Source organism: Aulonocara sp. 'chitande type north' Nkhata Bay, linkage group LG22 (assembly GCF_057382095.1).
Source record: "Aulonocara sp. 'chitande type north' Nkhata Bay isolate Kocher_YH1m ecotype deep benthic linkage group LG22, A_spYH_male_GT1.1, whole genome shotgun sequence".
NCBI lineage: Eukaryota > Metazoa > Chordata > Actinopteri > Cichliformes > Cichlidae > Aulonocara > Aulonocara sp. 'chitande type north' Nkhata Bay.
This window is the reverse complement of record NC_141364.1, coordinates 5,114,537-5,137,815: the sequence shown is the minus strand read 5'-3', so window position 1 is coordinate 5,137,815 and position 23,279 is coordinate 5,114,537. Positions and strand designations below refer to the sequence as shown.

The window sequence follows — 23,279 nt, the reverse complement described above, 5'->3', positions numbered from 1 at the left end:
AAGCAGTGTGAAGAGCGTCTCTCAACATCTGGCGGGTTTTCATTACAGCTTTGAGAGGTTCTGTTACACAACTCTGAATCGTCTTTTTCTTGTTGTTGAGTTGTTTAGGAGACCAGAGAACTGGAAACATTTTTGTTTGTTGTTTTTTTTGTTGGTGTTTTTCTTTTCTTAATATCTGATTGTTCACTGTTAGCTTGTAATTTCTATTGAATAAATGTTTTTTTTACATCTACAATAATAAGCAAAAGTTTAGTTTTTTGAGGTGGATCAGTGACGCTCTATATTTTTATTGTGTGACTTTAGTAAAGTGGCTGTCATTGATTCATAGCTGATTCATTGATTCATGTCATGGATCTTGGCCTTGCTGTAGCTCATCAGTTCATCCCCTGTCTGAAGCAAGCTGTTCAAGCTCCCTTCCCTCTTTTTGTAGGACATCTTTCTTATGAATAGCTTCCTCGTGCAAAACTGGTCCCTTGTGCATACACTGATCTTTTTAGTTCAAATTTGGCTTTGTGTAATGTAAGCATCTGGACCTTTCACAGAAAATATGGCAGAAAATAAGGAAAAGCATGGTGGGAAAAAGTGCATTGCTTTTCTTCTGATGTAACGGACAGGATGTAAAACAACCTTTTTTGCGCCACCGACCGGTTTATGTCCGACAACATTTTCACAGACCGGCCTTTAAGATATTGCGGATAAATACAACAAAATAAAACTAGTACCGCTACAAAAAAAAGAAAAAGATTTATTCATAACACACGTGAAAAGACCCAGGAAAACCAAGTTAACGATAAAAATGATAACAGAATGATGATAAAAACCCTGAAAACCATAAATTTCAGCCTCAAGGCCATCCATGGCCCCGGACCATGGACAGCTACTGTAAAAGATAGTTATGGTTTAATTGAAACATTTATTCTAAATGATTTCTGATTTTTAATGAAATTGAATATTATAATGATAAGAAAAGTTAGAAACCCTGGTACACAACTGGGAAACAGAAATCTCCCATGCTGTTACTGACACATACATGCCACATTATACTGGTTTGTGAAGCGAGTGGTACACATGAGTGTATTTCAGTGTGTTAAGAAGAGAAATGTTAAACTCTTTTTGGCTTTAGTTGCCAGGATAACAGTTTTAACAGTCTTTTAAACATCATAAATGTTCATTAGGTAACAAACAGTGGAACATAAGAGTGATGACTGCTGACAATATGCCTTTGTACACATATCCGTATACTGAAAATTGTTATTATGAATCCAATTTCATGCTGTATTAGATGGAAATGAACATTCTTTGCTTTCATAAATAATGACTCCTTTAAGTGACATCACAAGTTTTAGAGGTAGCTTTTTTTTTTTACTTTACACTGCTGAATATTTAAAGCCTATCAAATTAGGATTGAAATCCCCACACTCTCAGACCTTTCTGAAGGTCTATTTTATTTATACTTTCTGTATTTTTACTTTGTGTACTTGTAAGATACTCGTCCGTGAAGCTGCCTTTGATTGCAGTGCTGTCTTTTTAATCTCCTGAGTCATTTTCCTGCTTAAATCATGGTTAGTTAAAAGCAAATAAAAAATATATATATTAAAAAAATCACTCTGACAGACTAAGCCATACAGCAGCCCTCCTCAGTGGTGTTGAGAGCCTGGAATGTGAAGGCTGGTGATCAGAGTGACCTATAGAATTTAATGGCTGTTGAAATCGTACGCCTACGAGTACCTGAGAGAGTGCAAAGTTATCTAATCTGTCGTGTGTGTGTGTTTGTGCTTTTGGATACTATGCATGCTGTGGTAACATCTTTCCCATTTCTTATGTGTCCTTTTTTAAATTTGATAATAAAAAAACTCTGACAGCAATTTCTTACAATCAGGACACGTGGCCAGAGAGCTGGCAGTCATGCAGAGAATGCGTGGAGTTAAACCGGCCTCTATTTTAGAAACGCTTCATATGCGTCGGCTTTGACTGCACATGACGACATATAGTGGCTTAACTCACATTGTTATATAAATCCCTCTCTGTACAGAGCGATACCTGCTCATGATGTGACATAATTCAGTTGGGAAAAATATTAGTAAATTATCCAAAAAGAACAAAAAAAACCTCTATCTTCCAGAGCAGTGTGGTTAGAGACAGAAAATGTATCAGATTTATGGTTTCCTGATTTTCTTTTTTCTGTTCTGTTTATGAAATGCACAGAAAATATGAACATTTCATTGAGTTTCTTTTGCAATATTTGTATAGATAATCAGTGGTTAGCACTGTTGTGTCACAGGAAGAAGATCCTGCTCCATCTCTGCTCCTCCATCTGGCCTGGTTTTCCTGTGTGTAGTCTGCATGGGTGGGTTCTCTCTGGGTTCTCCAGCTTCCTCCCACAGTCCAGTTCTAAATTGGATATAGGTGTGAATCTGAGTGTGAATGGTTGTCTATCTCTGTGTTAGCCCTACGGCAGGCTGATAACCTGCCCAGGGTGTGCCACGCCTCTCGCCACGTGACAGCCCGTCCACCATATGATAGGTGGCCCAGTTCCAGTCTGTCCTGGCTGGCCCTACCAACTCCTTATTATAAGAAGTTAAGTTGCCACTGTCCAGCTGTAGGTACTTCATGCCAACAAGCACAACAACAGATCAAAAACCCATTTAAAACATTTGCCAAGTTAAGAGGTCAGTCTGACTAAAAAAGCCTGGACACTGTGTGCATATATGGTGATGACCTGTCAATCACAAAGTAACCACACAGGTTTGGCATGGCATTCTCTATAAATGTTATATAATTTGAAAAATAATATAGAATTTCTTAAATGAGCCTCAAAACTAACCACCGAGCCCATGAGCTCATTAGGAAAGTGTTTACTGAGGTCATAAATCAGTGCAGAAGTAGTGTTGTTTCTCTATTGATTGTTATGAAAACGGACGTCTTTTCTTAATAAGAGTCGCTCCCTGTTGGCTGTTTGAAATATTGCATTTTTTTGGCAATTGTCCCACTTTTCAGACCCAGAGGTACGTCTGTCTTTGATATACTGAGTGTTTTGGAGCAGTTTTAATCCCTTCATACTTCCTTTCGATGTATTCACAAAGCGAACAGGACCCAGTTAGAAGAACACAGAGTAAATGAATGTGAGACATGGGAAAAACCGTGGAATACGATGAGGCATTGAAATGTACGATGGTAGGAGAGAGGTGTGGGAAATGTAATGAGGAATATTGGATCACACTGGTCCTAAATTTAGCCCAGAGTAGTGTTTCAGCGGCAAAGAGAGAGAGAGTGGTGAAGAAAGGAATAAGAGTAGGGTGCAGTGAAGGAAGGGGGCACAAGTGATTAGTGCAGAGTAGAGTTTCAGTGGTCAAGAGGAAAACAGGAAAGAGGTAAAGGGGACAGTGTCAGATTTCTGACAACATACAGTACTGCGCACAAGTCTTGAACCACACCTCATGTCTTTGATTCTTGCTTCCAAGCAGCCAGACGTTCGTGGAATTTTTAAAAGTAAGTAAAGAGCAGTAATTCTCCGGGATTTCTTAAGGTCTTTCAAACTTTGTCTTTGGACGTTGGCTGCTTTTTCATTAGTCCTTTTACTTTTCTTACTCCAGTTAATCGCTTAACACTGGCCTATTTAAGCACTTAAGGGATGAATGAATGTTGTGTCAACACATAACAGACAACTTAGCAAAGAAACAATTTTAGTTGGTCAGTTGAGCCAAAGCCTCATAAATCATCTCAGGCTCTCAAGAAGGAAAGAGAAGAAGGAAAGTAAAAGGAAAGGCTAAGGATGCCAAGTTATAAATAAAGAACATTTTAAGGCCTTCATTTCTATTGATTGCATACTGCCAAGTGTGAATCTACTGCCACAAGGTGTCAGCAGCAGCAACATTGTAGCAGCAGTGACACAGCAGAAGTCAAATCTGGCCCAAGTAGAATTTTCCCTGAAAATTGGATGTAAAAGTAACTGCTTAACACTGTTTTTTAACAGGCCGTGTTGAAGGATAAAGGCAGTCATACCAACTATTGGCTTTCATGCTGGTTGGAATTCTACAACCTCCGTTTTTGCCGTGTATACTCTTTTTACTCTTTTTCCAACTTTATTTGCCTCTTATCCATTTTCCTAGCAAAATACAAGAAATGAAGTGTGACTCAAAAACTTTGCACATCATTAGTATGTGTGAGATTTGAATCTCTTAAATTCAGAATGTTTTTATTGTTTGTCATCCTAATAACCAATTTGTCCACATTTTTTCTGTTATAGTATTGATTCAACAATTTTAATTCAGGATTCCTTCGCGCCATCTGTTTGCATGTTATGGAAATTATGAGAAACTTCTTATGTAGAATGCACAAAGCATCTTTTTGTAATGTGCTTTTGTATTTTAAAAGCTTGTTTCACCCAATTTTACTGCTGCTTAGATTAAAAGAGTGCTACACGTGTGATCCTTTTAACTTTTATCACATGAGCTCTGAGTCAGGACGTCCGTGCCTTGCTCTGTTGTTTGAGCCTGTGCTGTGTGCAGGCATTCAGTTGTAGTACTTTGTGTGTTATGCTGCTCAGGTTTCACCATGCATTGACTGCCATCTATGCACACAAACACACACAGACACACAGCATGTCCAGCGCCTTATGTGCACTTGTGTCTGTGTATCTAAATCCATCCATCCGTCAGTCGGCCTGTCCGTGAACCTGCTAAATCAGAAGGCGTTGAAAGGATCATACGTGGACGTGATATAAGCGACAACTTACCAGCTTGTCACTTATATTCCTGGGTTGCTATTGTCTGCTGTTCATGTACCAAAGCACATATGAGGCTCGGTCCTGTATTTGTGGGGCAGTGCTGGAGTTTTTTATGGTTCAAGTGTAAATGGGTAAATGAGCTGGAATCTCTGTATCCACTCTGCCTTTTGTATCTATGGAGTGACAATGAAATTTAAAGAATACACAACCTCTGTGACTGTGGTGACGACTAGGCCTGATCCACCTGTCAGGGAGGTTTGTACACATTTGCATCACATTTGCACCGTAACAGAGTGAAACCATGGTAAAGGTTTCACACTCAGATTACATTAAGTGAAGTCAAACTTTACATTCAACTACTAGTTTTAGTAAATTGTTACATTGTGATTTAATACTATATAAAAAAACTAGTAAAAATACTTTTTATTTGCAGCTGTATGATGTAAATATATGACATCAGAGAATATGATGAGCGTATTGACTGTGCACCAAAGCATTTTTTGTCAGTATGCAGTTACACTAAGGTGGCTACACTATGTGTCGTTGAGTTTATGTGACTCTGTTTGTTGCATTTACAGTTTAGTATTTTTGCTTTCCTTGCAGCTGCATTACTTCTGTGTTTTAACTACAAAAAATCTTTTCTTTATTTTGTCTGTCCTTTTATTGAAGTGAGATTCCCACAGAGAGACTGAATGCACCTTCCCTCTGTTTGGTTTTGCAGCAGATGACATTTTACAATAGTTAGCGATTGAAAACAGAGGCGGAGTTCTCAGTACAGCACTCCAAACTAGTCCTAAACAGTTCGGCTATGTGAGAAAGAATAAATTGAGAATTGTGATAGCAGCTTTTGCAGCGTTCAAACTCATCCCGTGTACATTGAAAATGTAGTTTAGATACAGATATAATATTTGTTGGTAGCACTTGAGACAGGACAGACTTTGAACACATGTAAAAGAATTTCACACATGTGCATATCAAAATATTTGAATATAAACACATTTTACTTCTAGTGGGTTATTTTTTTTATGCTTAATCAAATGATGAGCTGCTAGTCTGTCTCCCATTGATCTTCTTTTGTCTGCAATTATTGTGTAATTTCCCAGCAGAAGAACCATAATCTAGCTCATTTAAAACAACAAATTTATGTATTAAGTATGCTTGGGCAATTCAATAACATTTTCACCATCAATTCAGCAGCTCTGCTTCGAACGTGTGTGTGTGTGTGTGTGTGTGTGTGTGTGTGTGTGTGTGTGTGTGTGTGTGTGTGTGTGTGTGTGTGTGTGTGTGTGTGTGTGTGTGTGTGTGTGTGTGTGTGTGTGGTGCAGAATCTCTGTCAGTATCTTTATACAACCCTGCACAGGATGTACTTGGCCAATCACAAGCAGTATATTTATCCAGACTTATGAACCAAATGTATAGGCTGGTATAGGAGTGACAAGCCAGACTGAGTAGTTAGAAGAACGTTCCTCGCACTTTGATTTAACTCATCAATCTCACAAAAGCAGAGGTGTCCTAGTTTCCCCAGCATTTAAGTGCATCGTGCATTAATGAATCTGTGTGGAGCTGAACTGTGGACACATTTAATAACCTGAAATGAAGAAAATGATCACAAATATTTTTAGGCATTAATGACATTAATTAAATCTGAGTTTGTGTCCATAGATCAGGCATTACATTATATTTGCCACCACTTTGAGTCCCGTCGGGTCTTTATTGAAGTGAAACCCAGACACTTGTAAATGCGACAGAGGAGAATTAATCTCTTCCCCAGATGTCCAGGACAGTTTTCATGGAGTCTGTCCAGCGGTGATAAATCTAGAGGCAGAGTCCATGTTTCCGTTTCCATTAGAGCCGTTTGGCTCAACACGTGGTCCTGTCTAATTTTAAAGTGAACCCTTCTTTGCCAGGCTGCCAAAAGGAAAACACTCCTCATTCTCACTGTCTCAGGAACTACCTGTGCATGTTCATGTCTGATGGAGTCATGAAAAGACAAAAAATTGTTAACTGATCATTTGGCAGCTCTATGGGGAGTACCAAGAAAACCAAGGAGGCTCCGGCAGACGGGAGGCCACACGCCTGCTGACTGAGAGGCAGATCAAGAAACATGGGACCCACCACCGCAGCCACGCCAGGACACGGCACGGACATGGGCGCCGTGGCCAAAACGGATACCACAGCCGCCATCAATACAGCTACTACAGCAGGCAACGGAACAGGCGTCAGTCCAATATGGAGACCGATGCTGCTGAGGAGCAAACAGCTGAGCCCGACCTCGCGTCCTCTGTGAAGAAGAAGCGCTCCTACTCCAAGTGTAGAGGTGAGATGAGGCAAAAGTGAAGACAGAAAATGATGCTGTGTGAGTGCCACGTTTAGAGCTTCTGGGATGTGTTGGTTTCTGCAGACTGCATAGCACGAGTGCAGCGATTCCTTGTGACCAGGTTGGGAGAGGACTGGATCTTCCTGGTTCTCCTGGGCATCACAATGGCACTGGTCAGCTGGACAATGGACTACGCCAGTGCAAAGAGTCTACAAGGTAGGACTGTGAAGCAAAAACACGAGTCAGGTGTTTGTGCAAGAAGCACTTTTCTTTCTGTCCTCTTTTAATATCTAACCATTTCCCTTCCTCCCTCTCCTTCTATCCATGTAATTTGGTTCTTTTACTTCTTCTTTTAATTTACTTTGTTTTTGCTTTTTTCTGCCTCTACACTCGTTTTCTTTTCCTCCTTAAATTTCCTCCTGCATCAGCCTATAAGTGGATTCACGGGGAGCTGAGGGGGAACATCCCCCTGCAGTACCTGGCCTGGGTATCCTATCCCCTGATGTTTATCCTCTTCTCCTCCCTCTTCTGTCACCTGGTTTCCCCTCAAGCTATTGGTCTGTACCCCTGTCTTTCTCATGCTTCTGTGTTTGTCTACCGTAACGTGTAATCCATAGATTTAAAAGTGCATTTCAAATTTAGTCTGCACTCTTAAATACTGGGACAGGATCAGACATTTAGGTTCTTATTGGTTATGAAATTAAGAAAAAAATAGGGAACTGAAGCTGAGGGAGAACATCTCCAACTCATTTTCTCTGCAGCCATTAAACAACCGATCAACAAAATAGTTTTTCATTCATCTAAACTATGCAATTTTTCACACTTTCAGCCCTTTATGATGCTTGTTTACCAACAGCAGCTTTACAGAGGAAAGTTTTTGCATTGCTATTGTTTTCTGTCTGTTTTCGTTCTCACGGTGTCACACAGTACTGCTGTTTTGTTGTCTCACAGATAGACACAAGGTTTTCCTTTGGTTTGGTGCCTTGGGACATATGGATGTTTGTAAAAGATCTCTCACATTTGTGTGCAATCAATATTGTGCTTCATATGGTTAATACTGTGGATTTGATTTGATGTCTAAACCTAAACAGCAGGCACAATGAAGAAAAAGAAAGAATCCACCAAGTGAAACAAAGCACAACAAACACACAACATAAATGAACCACAGTCTCCTGGCTGGCAAACTTTTGACGCTTTCTCCAACCTGCAAATGTGGAATTATTTTGTAACTTTTTCCCTCAAGCATCACTAACTAATTGCAAAGGAAAACTTGTAATTATTTCTGCAAGCAGCATTTGACATAAAATGCCACTTGCAGAAATGTTTGATGCCCTGAATGAAAATTAATTGAGAATTTGCAACAAATTATTCAGAAAACAGCAGCACCAAAGCCATCTGAGACAAGTGTTAGGTTAGGAAAGTGTGTCGAGTCATAAAAGGTTCAGAACAGTTATTATTATTTTGTTATATAACCCTTCTGTTCTAGGTTCTGGTATACCAGAGTTGAAGACCATCCTGAGAGGTGTGGTACTAAAGGAGTATTTGACTCTGAAGGCGTTCATCGCCAAAGTCATTGGTCTGACGGCTGCTCTGGGCAGCGGCATGCCTGTAGGCAAAGAGGTGGGTCAGCCCAGATAAATGAAAAAGCTTCTCGTGGGCTGTTTCATTTCATCGAACCATTGCATTGTTTTATTCGATTAACCTTTTTCTTTTTATGCTCCATTCCTGCACTCAGGGCCCGTTTGTTCACATTGCCAGCATCTGTGCAGCAGTTCTCAGCAGGTTCATGTCCTTTTTTTCAGGAGTTTATCAGGTAAGCTGATGTCAGGAAACACTCGAATTTCCCTCTGATTGAATATTCCTTATTTATATGTTGTTTCAATGCTGACTCCTCCTCCTCTCTGGATCAGTAGAATCCATACTGTTACACAGACATCCTGACGGTCGGTTGTGCTGTCGGGGTGGGCTGCTGCTTCGGTACTCCGCTTGGAGGTACACATCCTTTTCCCTGTGCTCCTCTGCTCTCTTTGTCTGACTCATATCCCTCAGGAGTGCATGTAAGACAGTCAGACCTCTGCTTTGGGTATTTTCATCACAGTCTGGTGCACACAGGAAACCGAAATTCAGAGTCAAAAACGGAAAATATCAGAATTCTTATGTTCATCTACAGTCAGTTTTCCATATTGCAGAGGTTTTAAATGTAGATTAGTGTGATGATGGAAGTACACATCTGATACATGACTAATTCTCTGCTCTTTTTTTTCTTCCTCCACCAGGTGTGCTCTTCAGCATAGAGGTAACATCTACATACTTTGCTGTAAGAAACTACTGGAGAGGATACTTTGCTGCTACATTTAGTGCCTTCATATTCAGAGTGTTATCCGTGTTTAATAAAGATGCAGGTATGTGTGCAAATATATATATACTACTTTCCAAGACATGAGCTAGAGGGAGCCCTCTCTCCATGAAGCAAAGTGTCATGTCTTTATATGGACACTGACAATATGTGTGTACTGTAGTTACAGCACTCTCCCTCCACTAGATGGCGATCTCCTCCTTCATGTAGCAGCAGAGTGTTTCAGTGCCTCGCTCGCGTCTCCGTGGATGTTTAACCAATCATTTTGCTGTACAAACACATTCCTGTGACTTTGCAGTACACCACATATTAGCTTTGTGTTTGTATGTCACAGTAAATGTGTTATCTGCTATTAGTCTAAGTACTAAAATAACCACAAGCTCCAGTTCATTATTTAAATGAATTGAAATGAAAGCCGAGGGTATAAATTTGGGCACTTTTTCTTTTTCTTCCAGTAACCATCACGGCTCTGTTCAGGACAAACTTTCGTATGGATTTCCCTTTTGATCTGCAGGAGCTGCCAGCATTTGCCATCATTGGGTGAGCAAAGAGAAAGCAAACACACACACCCCCCGGCAAACTCGTTAGGTACACCTGTTCTTTGTGAAGGCATATGTCCAACTCACCAGTATTTGGACAGAAAGTGCATCAGAACAAGGAAAAGCGTGATTTAAGCGACTCTGATTGTGGCATAATTGCTGGTCTGAATATTTCATAAACTGCTGATCTACTGGGATTTTCCCCTCGTAGCCATCTGCAGGGGTTACTGAGAAATGTCCAAAAAAGAGAAAATATGTAGAGGTCAGAGGAGAATGGTCACTCTGCTTCAACCTGACAGGCAGCAGTAAATTAAACAACCACTCGTGACATGCAGAAGAGCTCACCCTGACAGTGTTTGAAACAGTTTGGCTGCAGCAGCAGAAGACCAGACTAGATGCTGCTTATGTCAGCCAATAAACTCACACAGGCTCATCAAGACTGGAAAAATGTTGCCTGGCCTGATTTGTCTCGATTTCTGCTGCAACATTCAGATGTCAGGATCATAATTTGGCATAAAAAACATGGATCCATCCTGCATTGTATGATTGGCTGCTGGTGGTGTAATAGTGTGGGGGATATTTTCTCGGCACACTTTGGGGCCCATGTCTGTCTCTTTATGATCACATAGTGTCCATCTTCTGATGGCTGCTCCTAGCAGAATAATATGTCGTGTTTCAAAGCTCGAGTAATCTCAAACAGATTTCTAAAAGATGACAATGAGTTCAGCCACCAGATTTCAATCTAATAGGACATCATGGACGTGCAGCTGACAAATCTGCAGTAACTCTGTGACATCATGTCAATGTGGACCAAAATCTCTCTCGAAACATTTCCAACATGTTATTGAATCTATGCCATGAAGAATTAAGGCAGTTCTGAAGGGAAAAGGTGGCCCAACCTGGTACTAGCAAGATGCAACTAATGAAGTAGTGAGTAGAGTATGCATGTCTTGATGCATGCTCAATCATCCAGGTATTTAAATCGTAAAAGGTTGATTCTGTTCATCTGGACGTAGTGTTTTCAGTTCCAGATGAACAGAATCAACCTTTTGGGATGAGAGTATATATGTTTGACCATTTTCACTCTGCATGTCCAAACATGTCCTCAGGGACCAGACTGAAAATGGAGAAAATCAGTTGAATAATAAAAATGTAGTTGCAGCTGTTATTTTATGAGTTCCTCTACTCGATGAGTATTTACACAGAGTTTGCTACAGTTAGGTTGACATGAGAAAATGAAGGTGATTGCTAGTTACGCAGTCATAACCAGTTACTTGCTGAGGGGCTGCTGATTTGTTTGAGGCTACTGTGCTTCGTGTGCTGAGCAGTAAAGACGAAGCACCACAACTTTGAACCAGGTGAAGTGTCTTTCATAGATGGGAACGCCAGCGCTCTTTACAGTTATTACAACCAAAACCATCCAGTATAAAAAACCACAGCAAACCATCTGCTCAGAAAAAGCCTAAACATGAAACAGAAACGTCATTTTTCCCTGACATTCATTTTGAAGCTTTTACTACTTTTTAAATTGTAAGTGCAGTGTTGTTCTACACCAGTGATGTCCAACTCCAGTCCCTCAAGGGCCGGTGTCCTGAAACTTTTCCACGTGTCCCTGTTACAACACACCTGAATAAAATTAGTAGGCGTTAACAAGACTCTATAGAACTTGACTGCAGGTAATCCAACCATTTGGATTCAGCTGTGTTGGAGTAGGGATGCATCTAAAAGCTGCAGGACAGTAGCTCTCGAGGACTGGAGTTGGACGCCTCTGTTCTACACGATAGAAACTGCATTATAAAGTAAGCAAAATCACCTTTTCCCCCACTGGCCAATGAAACTTCCAGTAGTGCCCAATGTAACGTCAGACACTGGACAAATGTCTTGAGACTATGCTGATATGTATGACAGCAACATGTATATAATAAATGACTTAAGGCTGTAATTAATGAGTGTCCGACTTTCTCGTTGGTACAGGATCTTCTGCGGGTTCTTCGGCGCGTTCTTCGTCTACCTCAACAGACAGGTGGTGCTGTTTATGAGAAGACCCAATGCCATGACCCGCTTCCTGACTAAACAGTGAGCCTCTCTTTGCTGTGGCAGCTTTTAATTTACTTTAGCCCATGCTGCCTGTGCCTTACTGTGGGTATTTTAATTACTTTAATGCACAGGTATAATCAGGGTAATTACTGGTGCTTGTTTCGTTCACAGAGCTTTGACTTTCCTTTTGTTTTCCCTCCCAGCCGACTGCTTTTTCCCGCTGTGGTAACGCTGATAATCGCCACCTTGACCTTTCCACCTGGATTTGGACAGTTCATGGCAGGAGAGGTCAGTTTATAGCTTGTTGTCCTGTTTATTATGTAAGCACTATAGAATATTGAATAATTGATTTACATGCTAATTTATTTATTTTAGTAATCGTTTGTTTTTACATCAAGAACACAAAGTTTTGGTGTCCAGTAACCATCCTCATGTAGTCGTATACGTATCGTAACCTGAAAGCTTAATCTGAGCTTCTTTGGCCTGAAGTCCACAGAAAGCCGACACCAGTGGTCTCTTAGATCTTCGGTTTCCTTTGGTGCAAAGCATCATCACAGTCCAGTAGCCATGATAAATGTGAGCCTGCTGTGTCCCCTCCACTGATGTCACATCACACAAGTTTTGGGATTTGAAGTTCAGTATTTACAAACCGTGACCTCTGAGTGCCGCAGGGTGCTCCTAACATGAACACTTAGTTTGAGCACTAATGAGAGACAAACCAGCGAACTTTAATCATGCAGTGTAATTAGACTCCAAAGATGAATTCAGTTAAGTTTGTAAAAGGCTGAAAAGTTTTCAGATATATAGAAGTTTATTCACTGGTTGCTTGAAGCCAAATTTCTCTCACTGTTTAGCAAAGTCGTGCAGAAGGCTGGAAAATAATGAGACACCCGAATGCACACATAAGCAAAACAGAGCCTGAGGGCTTGAACTGGCCTGTGGAACAACTCAATCCGACCCCCGATGACCTAAAAGAAAAAGTAAACAAACCACAACCCGTTCATGTTACTGAATATTAAGGAGGATGACTGTAGTGAGTCTATACTGCTTTCTAATTTGATTTCAACATAGGACACGGGTGTGAAAACGAGTGTGTTTCCTGTGATGAGAAATATGACAAGAAAGTAAAAGTTGATTCTCATCTTATTGCATATTTTTCCACTTGGATTCATGGAGTTTGGTGTATTTCTGCTCTCTGTGTATCAATTGGCTCTTTGCTTACTTTATCTAACGCTACATCCACACGTACACAAGCATCTTTTTCTATGCGTTTGGACCTTTTGTCCACACGTAAATGGCGTTTTAGGTCACTGAAAACTGAGATTTTTAAAAACCACGTTATTGTTTACATGAGATGAATTTCTGCAATGGCGGATAGAGACAAAATACTGTTGCTGTTAATCTGACTATCTGCAGTTTTTACATGCTTACATATAAACATGCAGTTACTGTCCGTCCATTTACAAAGACAGAGGCGTCAGAGTGAACTTCTACATTAAACACAGACGCTCTTAAAACCCAAATCCCGACGCCAACGTTGGCGTTGGTTTTGAATAAATGTAATTTTTTTTAAAAATTGAATGTATGCATGCTGTATGCATTTTGTTCATGCCTAAGTTGTGAGTCTCCACCAACCATATTTCACAGTGCTGTGACTTATGATTATGAGTCACTCAGAGTGACGTGAAATTTTCAGTTTGTTTCTTTATTGAATAAACTCCGGCCAAGAGACCCAGTGAGACAAAATCCAAAATACTGTCTTTAGTTATTAACACTTTAAATGATGAAAGCACTTGAAAACTAACACAAAATTAGCTGCCTTTCCAGAAAAACTACTACTTATCAGAAGTACTTAAGGTTTTGTGAGTGCCTGTTTACTCTTTCCCTCACAGGCTTCTAGTCTTCTGATTGGCCAACATTACTTCACGGTTAGGATTTGGCATGTTCTTGACATCCTTTGACTTCATGTTTTGTGTTTACATGTGGACAGAGATGTTTTCAAAACTGTACGTGTGGACAGGATTTTATTTTCTTTTCTTTTTTTAAACAAAAACAGAAAATCTCAGTTTTCAAAAATAGCCGTGTACGTGTGGATGTAGCCTAAGTCAGCATGACTCACTGAGGCAGAAAATGCTACCCATCCCCTCCCGAATGTTTTTAATAATTGATATAAAAATTTGGCATATCAGTTTTTAGCCCTGTTGTAAGGTTAACTTTGAAGCACGAGCCACACAGTATGATCTAGTAATATAATGTGAATAACTGTAGTATTATGTTGTGTTTCTTTTGGAAAGCTGTGTCAGTGTTTACGGCTCTTCACTCAACAAAGTCTTGGAGCCCAGGCTTTCAAAGTTCCCCGGCATGGAAAGAGACACCGCGGCCGTCAAACAATAAATATTTTAACATAGATGTTAATGCTCCACTTATGTGTGGCAACAGTTGACAAAATTGGTTGATTTATAGAAATAACAAAGAAAAAAAATCAAGTTTTTCTGATACCCAAAGACTTACTGAGAATGCACCAAACTAACTCAACCTACTCAATAATAAACCAACTCCTGTGTTTTGTGAAGTAAAATTCATGTTTTTCTGTTATACTCGGTCCTTTTCTTTCATGTCTATTTTCATCTCGTACTTAAGCCTCCTGACTCGACCCATGTTCTCCTTCTGCTGATCTCCTTTCTCTCATTTCCTGCCTGCTTGGCAGTTTGTTGACCACGGTGGAGAAATGTATGTCTGCATCTGTTTCCATTTTCATGGGAAAATATGAACTAAGACTCTTCAAGACTTTTGCACAACACTGTCTATTCTGTTTTACCATTTTAGCCTTAAAAACTTGTTTTCCTTATACATCAGAATATTGCACATATCCCTATGTGCAATATTCTGAACATCTTCGCCATATTAATGCACATCTGTGGCCCTGCTGTGTGCAAATGGATTTTCAAGGTAAGAAAAAAGATCAACAGCTCACCCACCCAGAGCTAAAAGCTAATCATGTGTTTCACACGCGCTCAGAATAGACCACTTAGTGTGAACCAGGTATGTGTTTTAATGCATATGTCAGTCAGTAACACCCCAACATGATTCACACACTCGTTGTAGAAATGCGTCACACCTTTTTAATGAAGACACACTGTGGGTTTTAACACAGGCGATGCCTAAATTTTAATCATTTCTCCTCAGGAAAAAGATTAAGTTGGTGAACAGGTCCATGTTTGACAGACACCTCTTCTTTTCCTCAAAGACTTTATCCACACCCTTTGGGGAATGAAATCCTTCCAATCCAACGTGGCAGCTCGGTGCAAAGTGACAGAAGAAGCAACTCACTGAGAGGAGATTAAATGCTACAAGGGTTGTGAACCAGACATGAACCCGCAACTTCAAAAAGCAGCAGGAAAGCCTTTTACATCCGAGCCCTGCAGAGGCCCACAGCAGCCTTTCACAGAACCTCAACAGTTCCACTCACACTTGAAACGGTGGATTTCAGGGACCACGATTCGAGCCGAACTCAAGCAGGAAATAGAAAAGTAGAGAAATCAAAATGACGTTGGTGCTGTTTCTCCCCCCGCAGTGGCGTTATGCAGATGCGGGAGGCGCTGCGTTTTGTTCCTGTGAGCAGTTTCAGAGGCATCTATGCAAATGTGGAGCAAAAACGGTTGAAGTGAATTAGTCATTCATGAGTCATCAGAAGTGAATGACTCATTGGACACGGCCACCCATACCCGTCTGCTTCCAGCCTTCTGGATGACTTCCTGCCTGTTTATCTCAATTGACTTTCTTCCTCACTTGACTTTTTTTCCTCCCTTTTTCCCTCTTAAACTTCTTCCTCTTCTTCCGTGTCCATTTCCTTCTTATCCCTCATCCTCCTTTTAAATTTCACTCCGCCTTTAACCATATTTCCTCCTTCCCTTGCTCTCCTTTCCTCTCTCCCTTCACCGTTTCCTCCTTGTTTTTATTTTTATTTTCACCTTTTATTGCTATAACTTCCCCCTATATCCCTCTCCTTTTTGACTTTCTCATTAATTTTCAATAATTTTCTCATCCTGTTCTTTTTTTGCTTTACCTTCTCCCCTTGTTTTGTGTAGACGACCTCTTACATATCTTCCCTGTGTTCTAATCCTCTATTTCTTTGGAAAAAACGAGTTTTGTCACACTTTGAAAATGAAAAGTGTGAGGGTACTTTTTATTTCACAGATTTGTGAATGCATTGTTACGTTTGACTGACTCCTGTAAATAAAAAAAACTATAGATGGTGTAATGAAATTGGTCACATTTACTGTAATATGTAAAATGAGCAGGCAGAGTGCTAACACTTGCAATCTTGGTTAGCAAGCTGCACTCATGAACTGCATGGGTGCAAAGGACAAACGCACATATAACACACAAGTAACCATCAAATAAAATACTTGAAGTTTATACAGAATATAGTTTGCAGTGTGTGCCACACGAAAAGTCATCATATTTGTTAGACAGTTGGAGGTTGTCTAAAAAATGAAGGTTGTTACTTGGTGAAAATGATTGACAGGAGGTCCGATTATCAGCTGATTTAACAGCTGATCAAAAGAAGAAAGCTTTGTTAGCCACGCCTGCTGTTTTTCAAGCCAAATTTTAAGTTTGGCAAAAAATGGTTAAAGTATAATCGTCTCTGCTGTCGGTTGAAACCACTGCCTGGAAATGATTATGAATCAACTTCAGGGTGTGTCAAAGGTTTTTATTTTGTTTTCACAATAATAAACTAATTTAAATCATTTTCCTAAACTTATCTAATTTTTATGTTATGGTTAATTTTGAGCAGATATCACATTTTCACCTTGATGCAGGTTTGGCTTCACATTTTATTTAAAGTGCCTTTAAAAAGATCTTAAATGTAAATCAGGTACATTTGTAGATATTCTGCTTTTCTCCTCCTGCACCAGTTTCCCCTCTGTCCATCTGTCTCAGAGTTTGTCCCTTCTGCCTCTCCTCACCTCATTTCCCCCTCTGTCCTCTTTCTTTCCAGCTGATGCCCAGAGAGTGCATCAACTCTCTGTTTGACAACTTCACATGGACAAAGATTTCAGGGTCTCCTCCACCGGTCGGTCTGGGCCGCTCTGCTGCCTGGCTGCACCCTAATGTCAGCGTCTTTGTCATTCTGGTGCTCTTCTTCCTCATGAAGGTTTGTGACTGCTAGGAAATTTTGTTTTGTCATCCTTTCTGTGTATTTGTGCGAAGTTGCGTTATGCATCTGCATGTTTATGTGAGATTGTTTGCGACACCGTGTGTGTGTTTGTGTTGGAAGGCAGGCTCCGACTGACGTCAGCATTTTCGTCATCCTCCTCCTCTTCATTAGGGACATTTGTTGCAGGTCACTCATGTTGTGTGTTGGTGAAGGGGACATCTGTGTTTGTCGTCTTCCTTTTCTTCCTGTTCAAGGTCAACAGAGCTGGCAGGCTGCCAACACTTCTAGCTTTCTTAGGTTTTCTTTAGCGCAGCCACACACACACACACACACACACACACACACACACACACACACACACACACACACACACACACACTCAAATCCCAGAGCTTCAGAATTCCCACTGTCTTCTTAGCTGTTTGCTTAAATATTTTATGAGCATAGATGTGTGTGTAAATCCGTTCTAGGTGCTGGGATGACAATGAATCAGCGAAAAAGTTGATGAAACGCTGTAAAAAAAATCCCAGTTTGCACAAAGGTGGGCAAATGTGCACTAGAACATGACAAACAACCCAAATAAATCCTAATAAAGAAGAAACCTGTGATACAGACCAAGGTAAAGTCCTTTCAGAATAACATCAGACGTCTAACAGTTCAAAGGAGCCAAGCAGAGTGATAGGTCGTATAAAATCATGAAATTCAGACAATTAACTGATACAAAGAAACCCTTTGTCTATAAAGCTTGGGGACAATGACTGGTGCAAAAACCAGTGAACAAAGGATAAAAAGATGAACCTGACAGCCGTCTATTGGCCTTGAATACAGATGGCTGTCTGGTTAAAGATCTTATGCAGACTTTGAAATGATCGTTTAATGTCCAAGGCCATCTTTTCAGATTGCTCCCAAGTGCAGAAACTGCTCTCACCCATACAAATTAATGGGCGAAGTCATTAACATCCAGACAATGTCAGAGTAGAGGACAGCAGTCAGAAGGAATTTTGACAACAACCAGACAGGGTCCGAACAGGGTTGAGAATAATTGTGAAAATTATACGTGATCTGAAATCTGAACTGACTCTGGTGTCGTTATCGTCTTCACAAATGATGTTTGGGAGAACAAAGTTGAAGCATTTTCCAGAGTTGTTCTTTCTGGACTGAAAAGTCTGTTCGCAATCAATATATACTTTACTGGTGTTAAAGTGGAGTGTGGACCCTAAATGCAGACGTAGCACATGAACAGACAGACTGTAACTCAAAATGAAGACAATTCAAGTCCAAAAGGCAACTTAATCAAAAAGTCAGGGAAAACACAAAAGCAAACTAACCAGAAACATCACGAGACAGGAAAACTAAAGCGCTGCCAAAGGATAAAAGGACTGACTGGGCTTACTGTATGTACACACTGAGGATAATGAGAGTTGGAAACAGCTGAGGAAAACACATGAGTGCAAACAGTCTGGGAAAATGAGATGATGGCAAGCAAAACTCAACACAAGGCATGTGAACAAATAACTATCAGTGAAATAAAACGTGATAACTAAATGATGAAACCAGCGACACGAATGAACTTAATACAAGGGAGCTGATACTAAAACACAAAACTAACAATATAAACAAAACTATAACCAGGAACTAAGGAGAGGGAGACATTAAGCAAATGACACGACAAACGGAGTTATCAGAAGACGTTAAAAAAACCCTGTAAGGTTCATAAACTCAACATGCTGAGTCAATGACCCAGAACCAAGACAGCTGGTGCATTGATGTACAAGGGCTTGAAACTTACATGTTATTTATACATTTAAAATGTCTCATGAAATAAAATGGACCTAAAATACAATGTAATCTTCAGAGGACACTCGTGATAATGACCTATACCTTTTTCACACCTGTGTGACGCTCGTTATTAATAGTGGGTGAACAACCACCTAAAGCACAACCCCCGTAGGGTTTAAATCCCTGGGACTCCCTCTTGGTTTCAGAAGCCTCTTGGACGAGAGGTGAAACATCTTCAGAGTCTTTTAAGAAGTTCAGCTGCTCTCTTTTCAAGCTCTTACGACTACCATGACCTGGATGACTGAGAATCTACGCAGATATCAGAGCACACAAATTTCTATTTAACTCTGGGCATTTCCAAACAAATCTTTAAAAAAAAAACCTGCAATGCTGTTCTTCCTTTTGAAATGCTGTGACCAGAGCTTCCAAAGTCACGTAATGCTTGCTTTTTTATAAAATAAAAAAAAGCCCAGACAGACAAAGTCTGGTCTCTAAATACTCCTGAGTCATGACCAGCCTACAGTCTGTTGGCTGGTGCAGAAAATGGTGCCAAGCTGTCGATGCCTCCTGTTTGGTGAAAATCTGTGACTTCTCAACAGCTCAGGCACACAGCAGTGTGAAAGCACATTACCATTTCACTAAATACAAAGTACAAACTGCTACATGGAAGTCAGTTCATGTTTGTCTTGGTGATGTGTTATTATGCTATATGTTTCTGTCCACTTAAAACCACAAATATGTTCCTGTTTGCTTATTTTTCTTCAAAATTACGAAGCTTTTTCATGTGAGTCCAGCTGGAGGCAAACGATTATAAAGCCTGCATCTTAAACATCAACACTTGCTGTCACTGATGCTTAAAAATCAATCCAAATAAATAGTATACAGAATGTTTTGTAGCTCTATACATTTCACCATTTAAATTAGATTAAGTTTTCTTCAGGAAATTAGGTTAAATTTCCAAGATGACTCCAAAGAAAAGGTATTCTCACCTGTTTCTCTTTGAAGAGCCTCGATCTGTTTTTCTGTCTAAAGTCAAATTAGGCAGTAATGTTGTACAGATAATTGTATCAACAGGATATTAGAGGCTGTCACTCAGCATCATTCACTGCATTGGTTCAGTTATGGTGTTTCTCATTGGAGCAGAGCGGCCCCCTGCAGTGCAAACTTAATTCAGCCAAAACTGAGAGCAGCTGCCTGGTGAAACTCCCAACACACACACACACAGAGGTTTTTTTCCGGCTGCTGTCAGCTTTTCTCCACTACACACTCAAAATCTGCCTTCCTCTTTTGTCCTTTACCTGATTTGACTTTCCGTCGTTGTCTATATAAAAAGCTCCGTGAATGTTAAATTTAAATGCACATGTGAGCGTTGCAAAAGTTACTTGTGACAATAAATAAATGAGCGTAATCAGCTGTATCTTCAGTGAGTCCCTCATCCTGCATAGTTGTTCTCCAGCAGCTCAGAGTTCAGCTGCTTTTGCTAAATGAAGCAGGTTCTCCAAGTTCTGGTTAGAGAAACACTCCAGGTTGTAATGAATATCCAGAAAAGAGCAAGAAATTCTCTCGTTTTCCAAGAGAGTGTTCGACAATTAAACATAACCATCATAACAATAACCTAGGCCAATGGGTGGGTCACGGTGGCAGCATCCTAAGCAGAGAAGCCCAGACCTCCCTCTTCCCGGCAACTTCCTCCCAGGGAAACACCAGTGCATTCCCAGCCTAGAGATACAATCTCTCCAGCATGTCCAGGGTCTGCCCCAGGGCCTCCTCCCCGTGGGACACCTCATCTAGGGGGTGCCCGGAGGCATCCTAGTCAGATCCCCGAACCACCTCAACTGGCTCCTTTGGATTTGGAGGAGCAGTGGCTCTACTCTGAGCCCATCTCAGATGGCCGAACTCCTCACCCTATCTCTAAGGGAGAGCCCAGCCACCCTTCAAAGAAACCCCATTTCCGGCACTTGTATCCACAGTCTCGTTCTTTCAGTCACTACCCACAGCTCGTGACCATAGGTAAGGGTAGGGATGCAGATCAGCTGGTGAATCGAGAGCTTCGCTTCTACACTCAGCTCTCTCTTCTCCATAATGGACCGGTACAGCGTCTGCATCGGGCAGCCGCAGCACCAATCCATCTGTCGATCGCCTGCTCCCTTCTCCCCACACTCGTGAACCACCCTTTTTCGGCTGAAAACCATGGCCTCAGATTTGGCGGTGCTGATTGTCTCAAACTGGGCTGCAAACCAGTCCAGTGTGAGCTGGAGGCTGTCACCTGATGAAGCCAACAGAACCACATCATTTGTGAAAAACAGAGATGAGATTCTGAGACCAAACAAGTGGAAGCCTTCTGCCACTTGCCTACATCTAGAAATTCTGTCCAAAACAGTTATGAACTGTGACAAAGGGCAGCCCTGGCAGAGTCCAACACCTACCGGAAACTCATCCAAATCACTGAATTCCGGTGTTCCAGTCACTTCCACGGACACGGGTGTATAAAATTAAGCACCTAGGCATCCAGACTGCATCTACAAACATGGGTTGCTTTCAAGAGCTCACTGAATTATAGAATGGTACCGTGACAGGATGCCAGCTGTGCAAGTCCAGTCATGAAATTTCCTCATTTCTAAATATTCCACAATCATCTGTTAGTGGTATTATGACAAAGTGAAAGGATTTCGAATCACAGAAACTCAGCCAGAAAGTGGTAGGCTACGTAAAACCACGCGATTAAAAACTATGCATAGAAATGTGATATCACTCGATATCACTGCACATGCATTGACTCACATATCCTGCTTTATCCTCCTTGCTGACTCAACTGAGAATCTTAATTACAACAATTTTAACTTCTTGCAACAACAGAGGTCACCCCCTGCTGGCTTTTAGAAAGAATGCAGGCGTAAAACGCTTCACATGTTATCTGAAAAATGGACATCTTTTATATACAGTCTATGGTAGCACCTGTCTCTGAAGTTTTTTACTTAAATCTCTTTACATTGCTCTGTACTTCTTTCCCTTTTCTCCACTCCACTCTGTATTGGCCTCTCTGAAACACTGAAGCAAACAGAGTGTTTCAACTCCCATTTATCTCGGGATTTGTGACACTGATGAAGGAGCGAGTGCTGGGTGACACTGTGTTTGTATGTGTGAGACTCTCTTTGTGTGAGTTTCTGATTGATTGTGTTTGACTGTCAGGATTAAAAGAGAGCAGAAGACCGAGCGCAGTCTCCTCTGTCATCAGGATAGCAGCCACCCTGTGAAAGACGTGCTAATGAGTTTTTATCTTGTTCCACAGTAATTAAGTTATCAAACGATGATGACAAATTATGTGTAGAATTGGTAATCTGGATGGTTAAAATGGTAATGTAGTGTTTCCCACCAATCCATTTGAATGAAAAAGACAAAGCTTAGCATCTGGTGCCTGGAACAGACAGACTTTCACCCCCGCACACCAAAAATCCAGGCCTTGTCTGAAGGTATTCATTATCACTGATGAGCTCTCAGCACCCGAGTAGAAAGCATATTATTAGGAAAGCTATTTTGGAGTTACTTTCTGATGAATACAGAAATTATTTGGACGCGAACTGTGCAAATGACATTTGAAGGGTGAGTTTAGCTTTAGTTCACCCTGCAGAGGACCGTGATCTTTTCACGCACACGTCGAGTTGGCAGCCACCCAGTGCAGCTACGTCACTATCTACTGCAGCTTCACTGGAGCAGCTGTTGATTAAGTGCCTTGCTCAAGGACACCCAAAGGTGATTGGGTCCCCTTCCTCACAGCATACATGTATACACGCTTTCAAGATTGGCCACTTCTGTAACACAGCAAGCGAATGCCAAATTGGATATTTGAGACAACAAGAGCTAAAAAGGTGCAAAGATGTTCTCCTGTTGCTATGCACCCAACATGTTGGTAGCAGTCTAATTAGTATTAGATGGATGTGCTGCACTGACAAAGGAGATGTATTGAAAATGAAAACAAAAACAAAAAAAAGACCTCATGTGTTTTCTTTTGAACTTGAAGGTTTAGAATTAAATTGTGTGTTTTGTCTGATTGTCTTGTTCAGCTTTTCAAACTCTGAATAGTGCTTCTCATGCTAATAGCTAACGTAATCAAACTTGGTTAGCAAGCTGCATTTATATACTGTACACATGCATCAGAAAAACACATAGCCTACCTGCTAATTAGCGCTAACAGATAAAATACGGAAACTGCCTTCACTGAAACTGAGCTACATACTTCTTAAATGGTAAATTTAAATGCACAATAAGCCATATTACACTCAACAAAAATATAAACGCAACACCTTTGTTAATGCTCCCATTCCCCATGGGATGGACGTAGAGACCTAAAATTCATTCCAGATACA

The 23,279-nt window shown here is 40.7% G+C and overlaps 1 protein-coding gene across 1 annotated transcript in view; it reads left to right on the top strand.

Annotated features, from left to right (window-relative positions):
* Positions 1-23,279, top strand: part of LOC147303301 (chloride channel protein 1-like) — a 53,426-nt gene that overhangs the window by 605 nt on the left and 29,542 nt on the right. Inside the window, exons 2-12 of the mRNA XM_086280406.1 lie at positions 6,746-7,043; positions 7,128-7,259; positions 7,472-7,600; positions 8,530-8,663; positions 8,779-8,856; positions 8,957-9,035; positions 9,320-9,445; positions 9,855-9,939; positions 11,913-12,014; positions 12,179-12,263; positions 16,978-17,133. Of these exons, the coding sequence (XP_086136532.1) occupies positions 6,746-7,043; positions 7,128-7,259; positions 7,472-7,600; positions 8,530-8,663; positions 8,779-8,856; positions 8,957-9,035; positions 9,320-9,445; positions 9,855-9,939; positions 11,913-12,014; positions 12,179-12,263; positions 16,978-17,133 (1,404 nt within the window). The remainder of the gene's footprint in view (positions 1-6,745; positions 7,044-7,127; positions 7,260-7,471; positions 7,601-8,529; positions 8,664-8,778; positions 8,857-8,956; positions 9,036-9,319; positions 9,446-9,854; positions 9,940-11,912; positions 12,015-12,178; positions 12,264-16,977; positions 17,134-23,279) is intronic.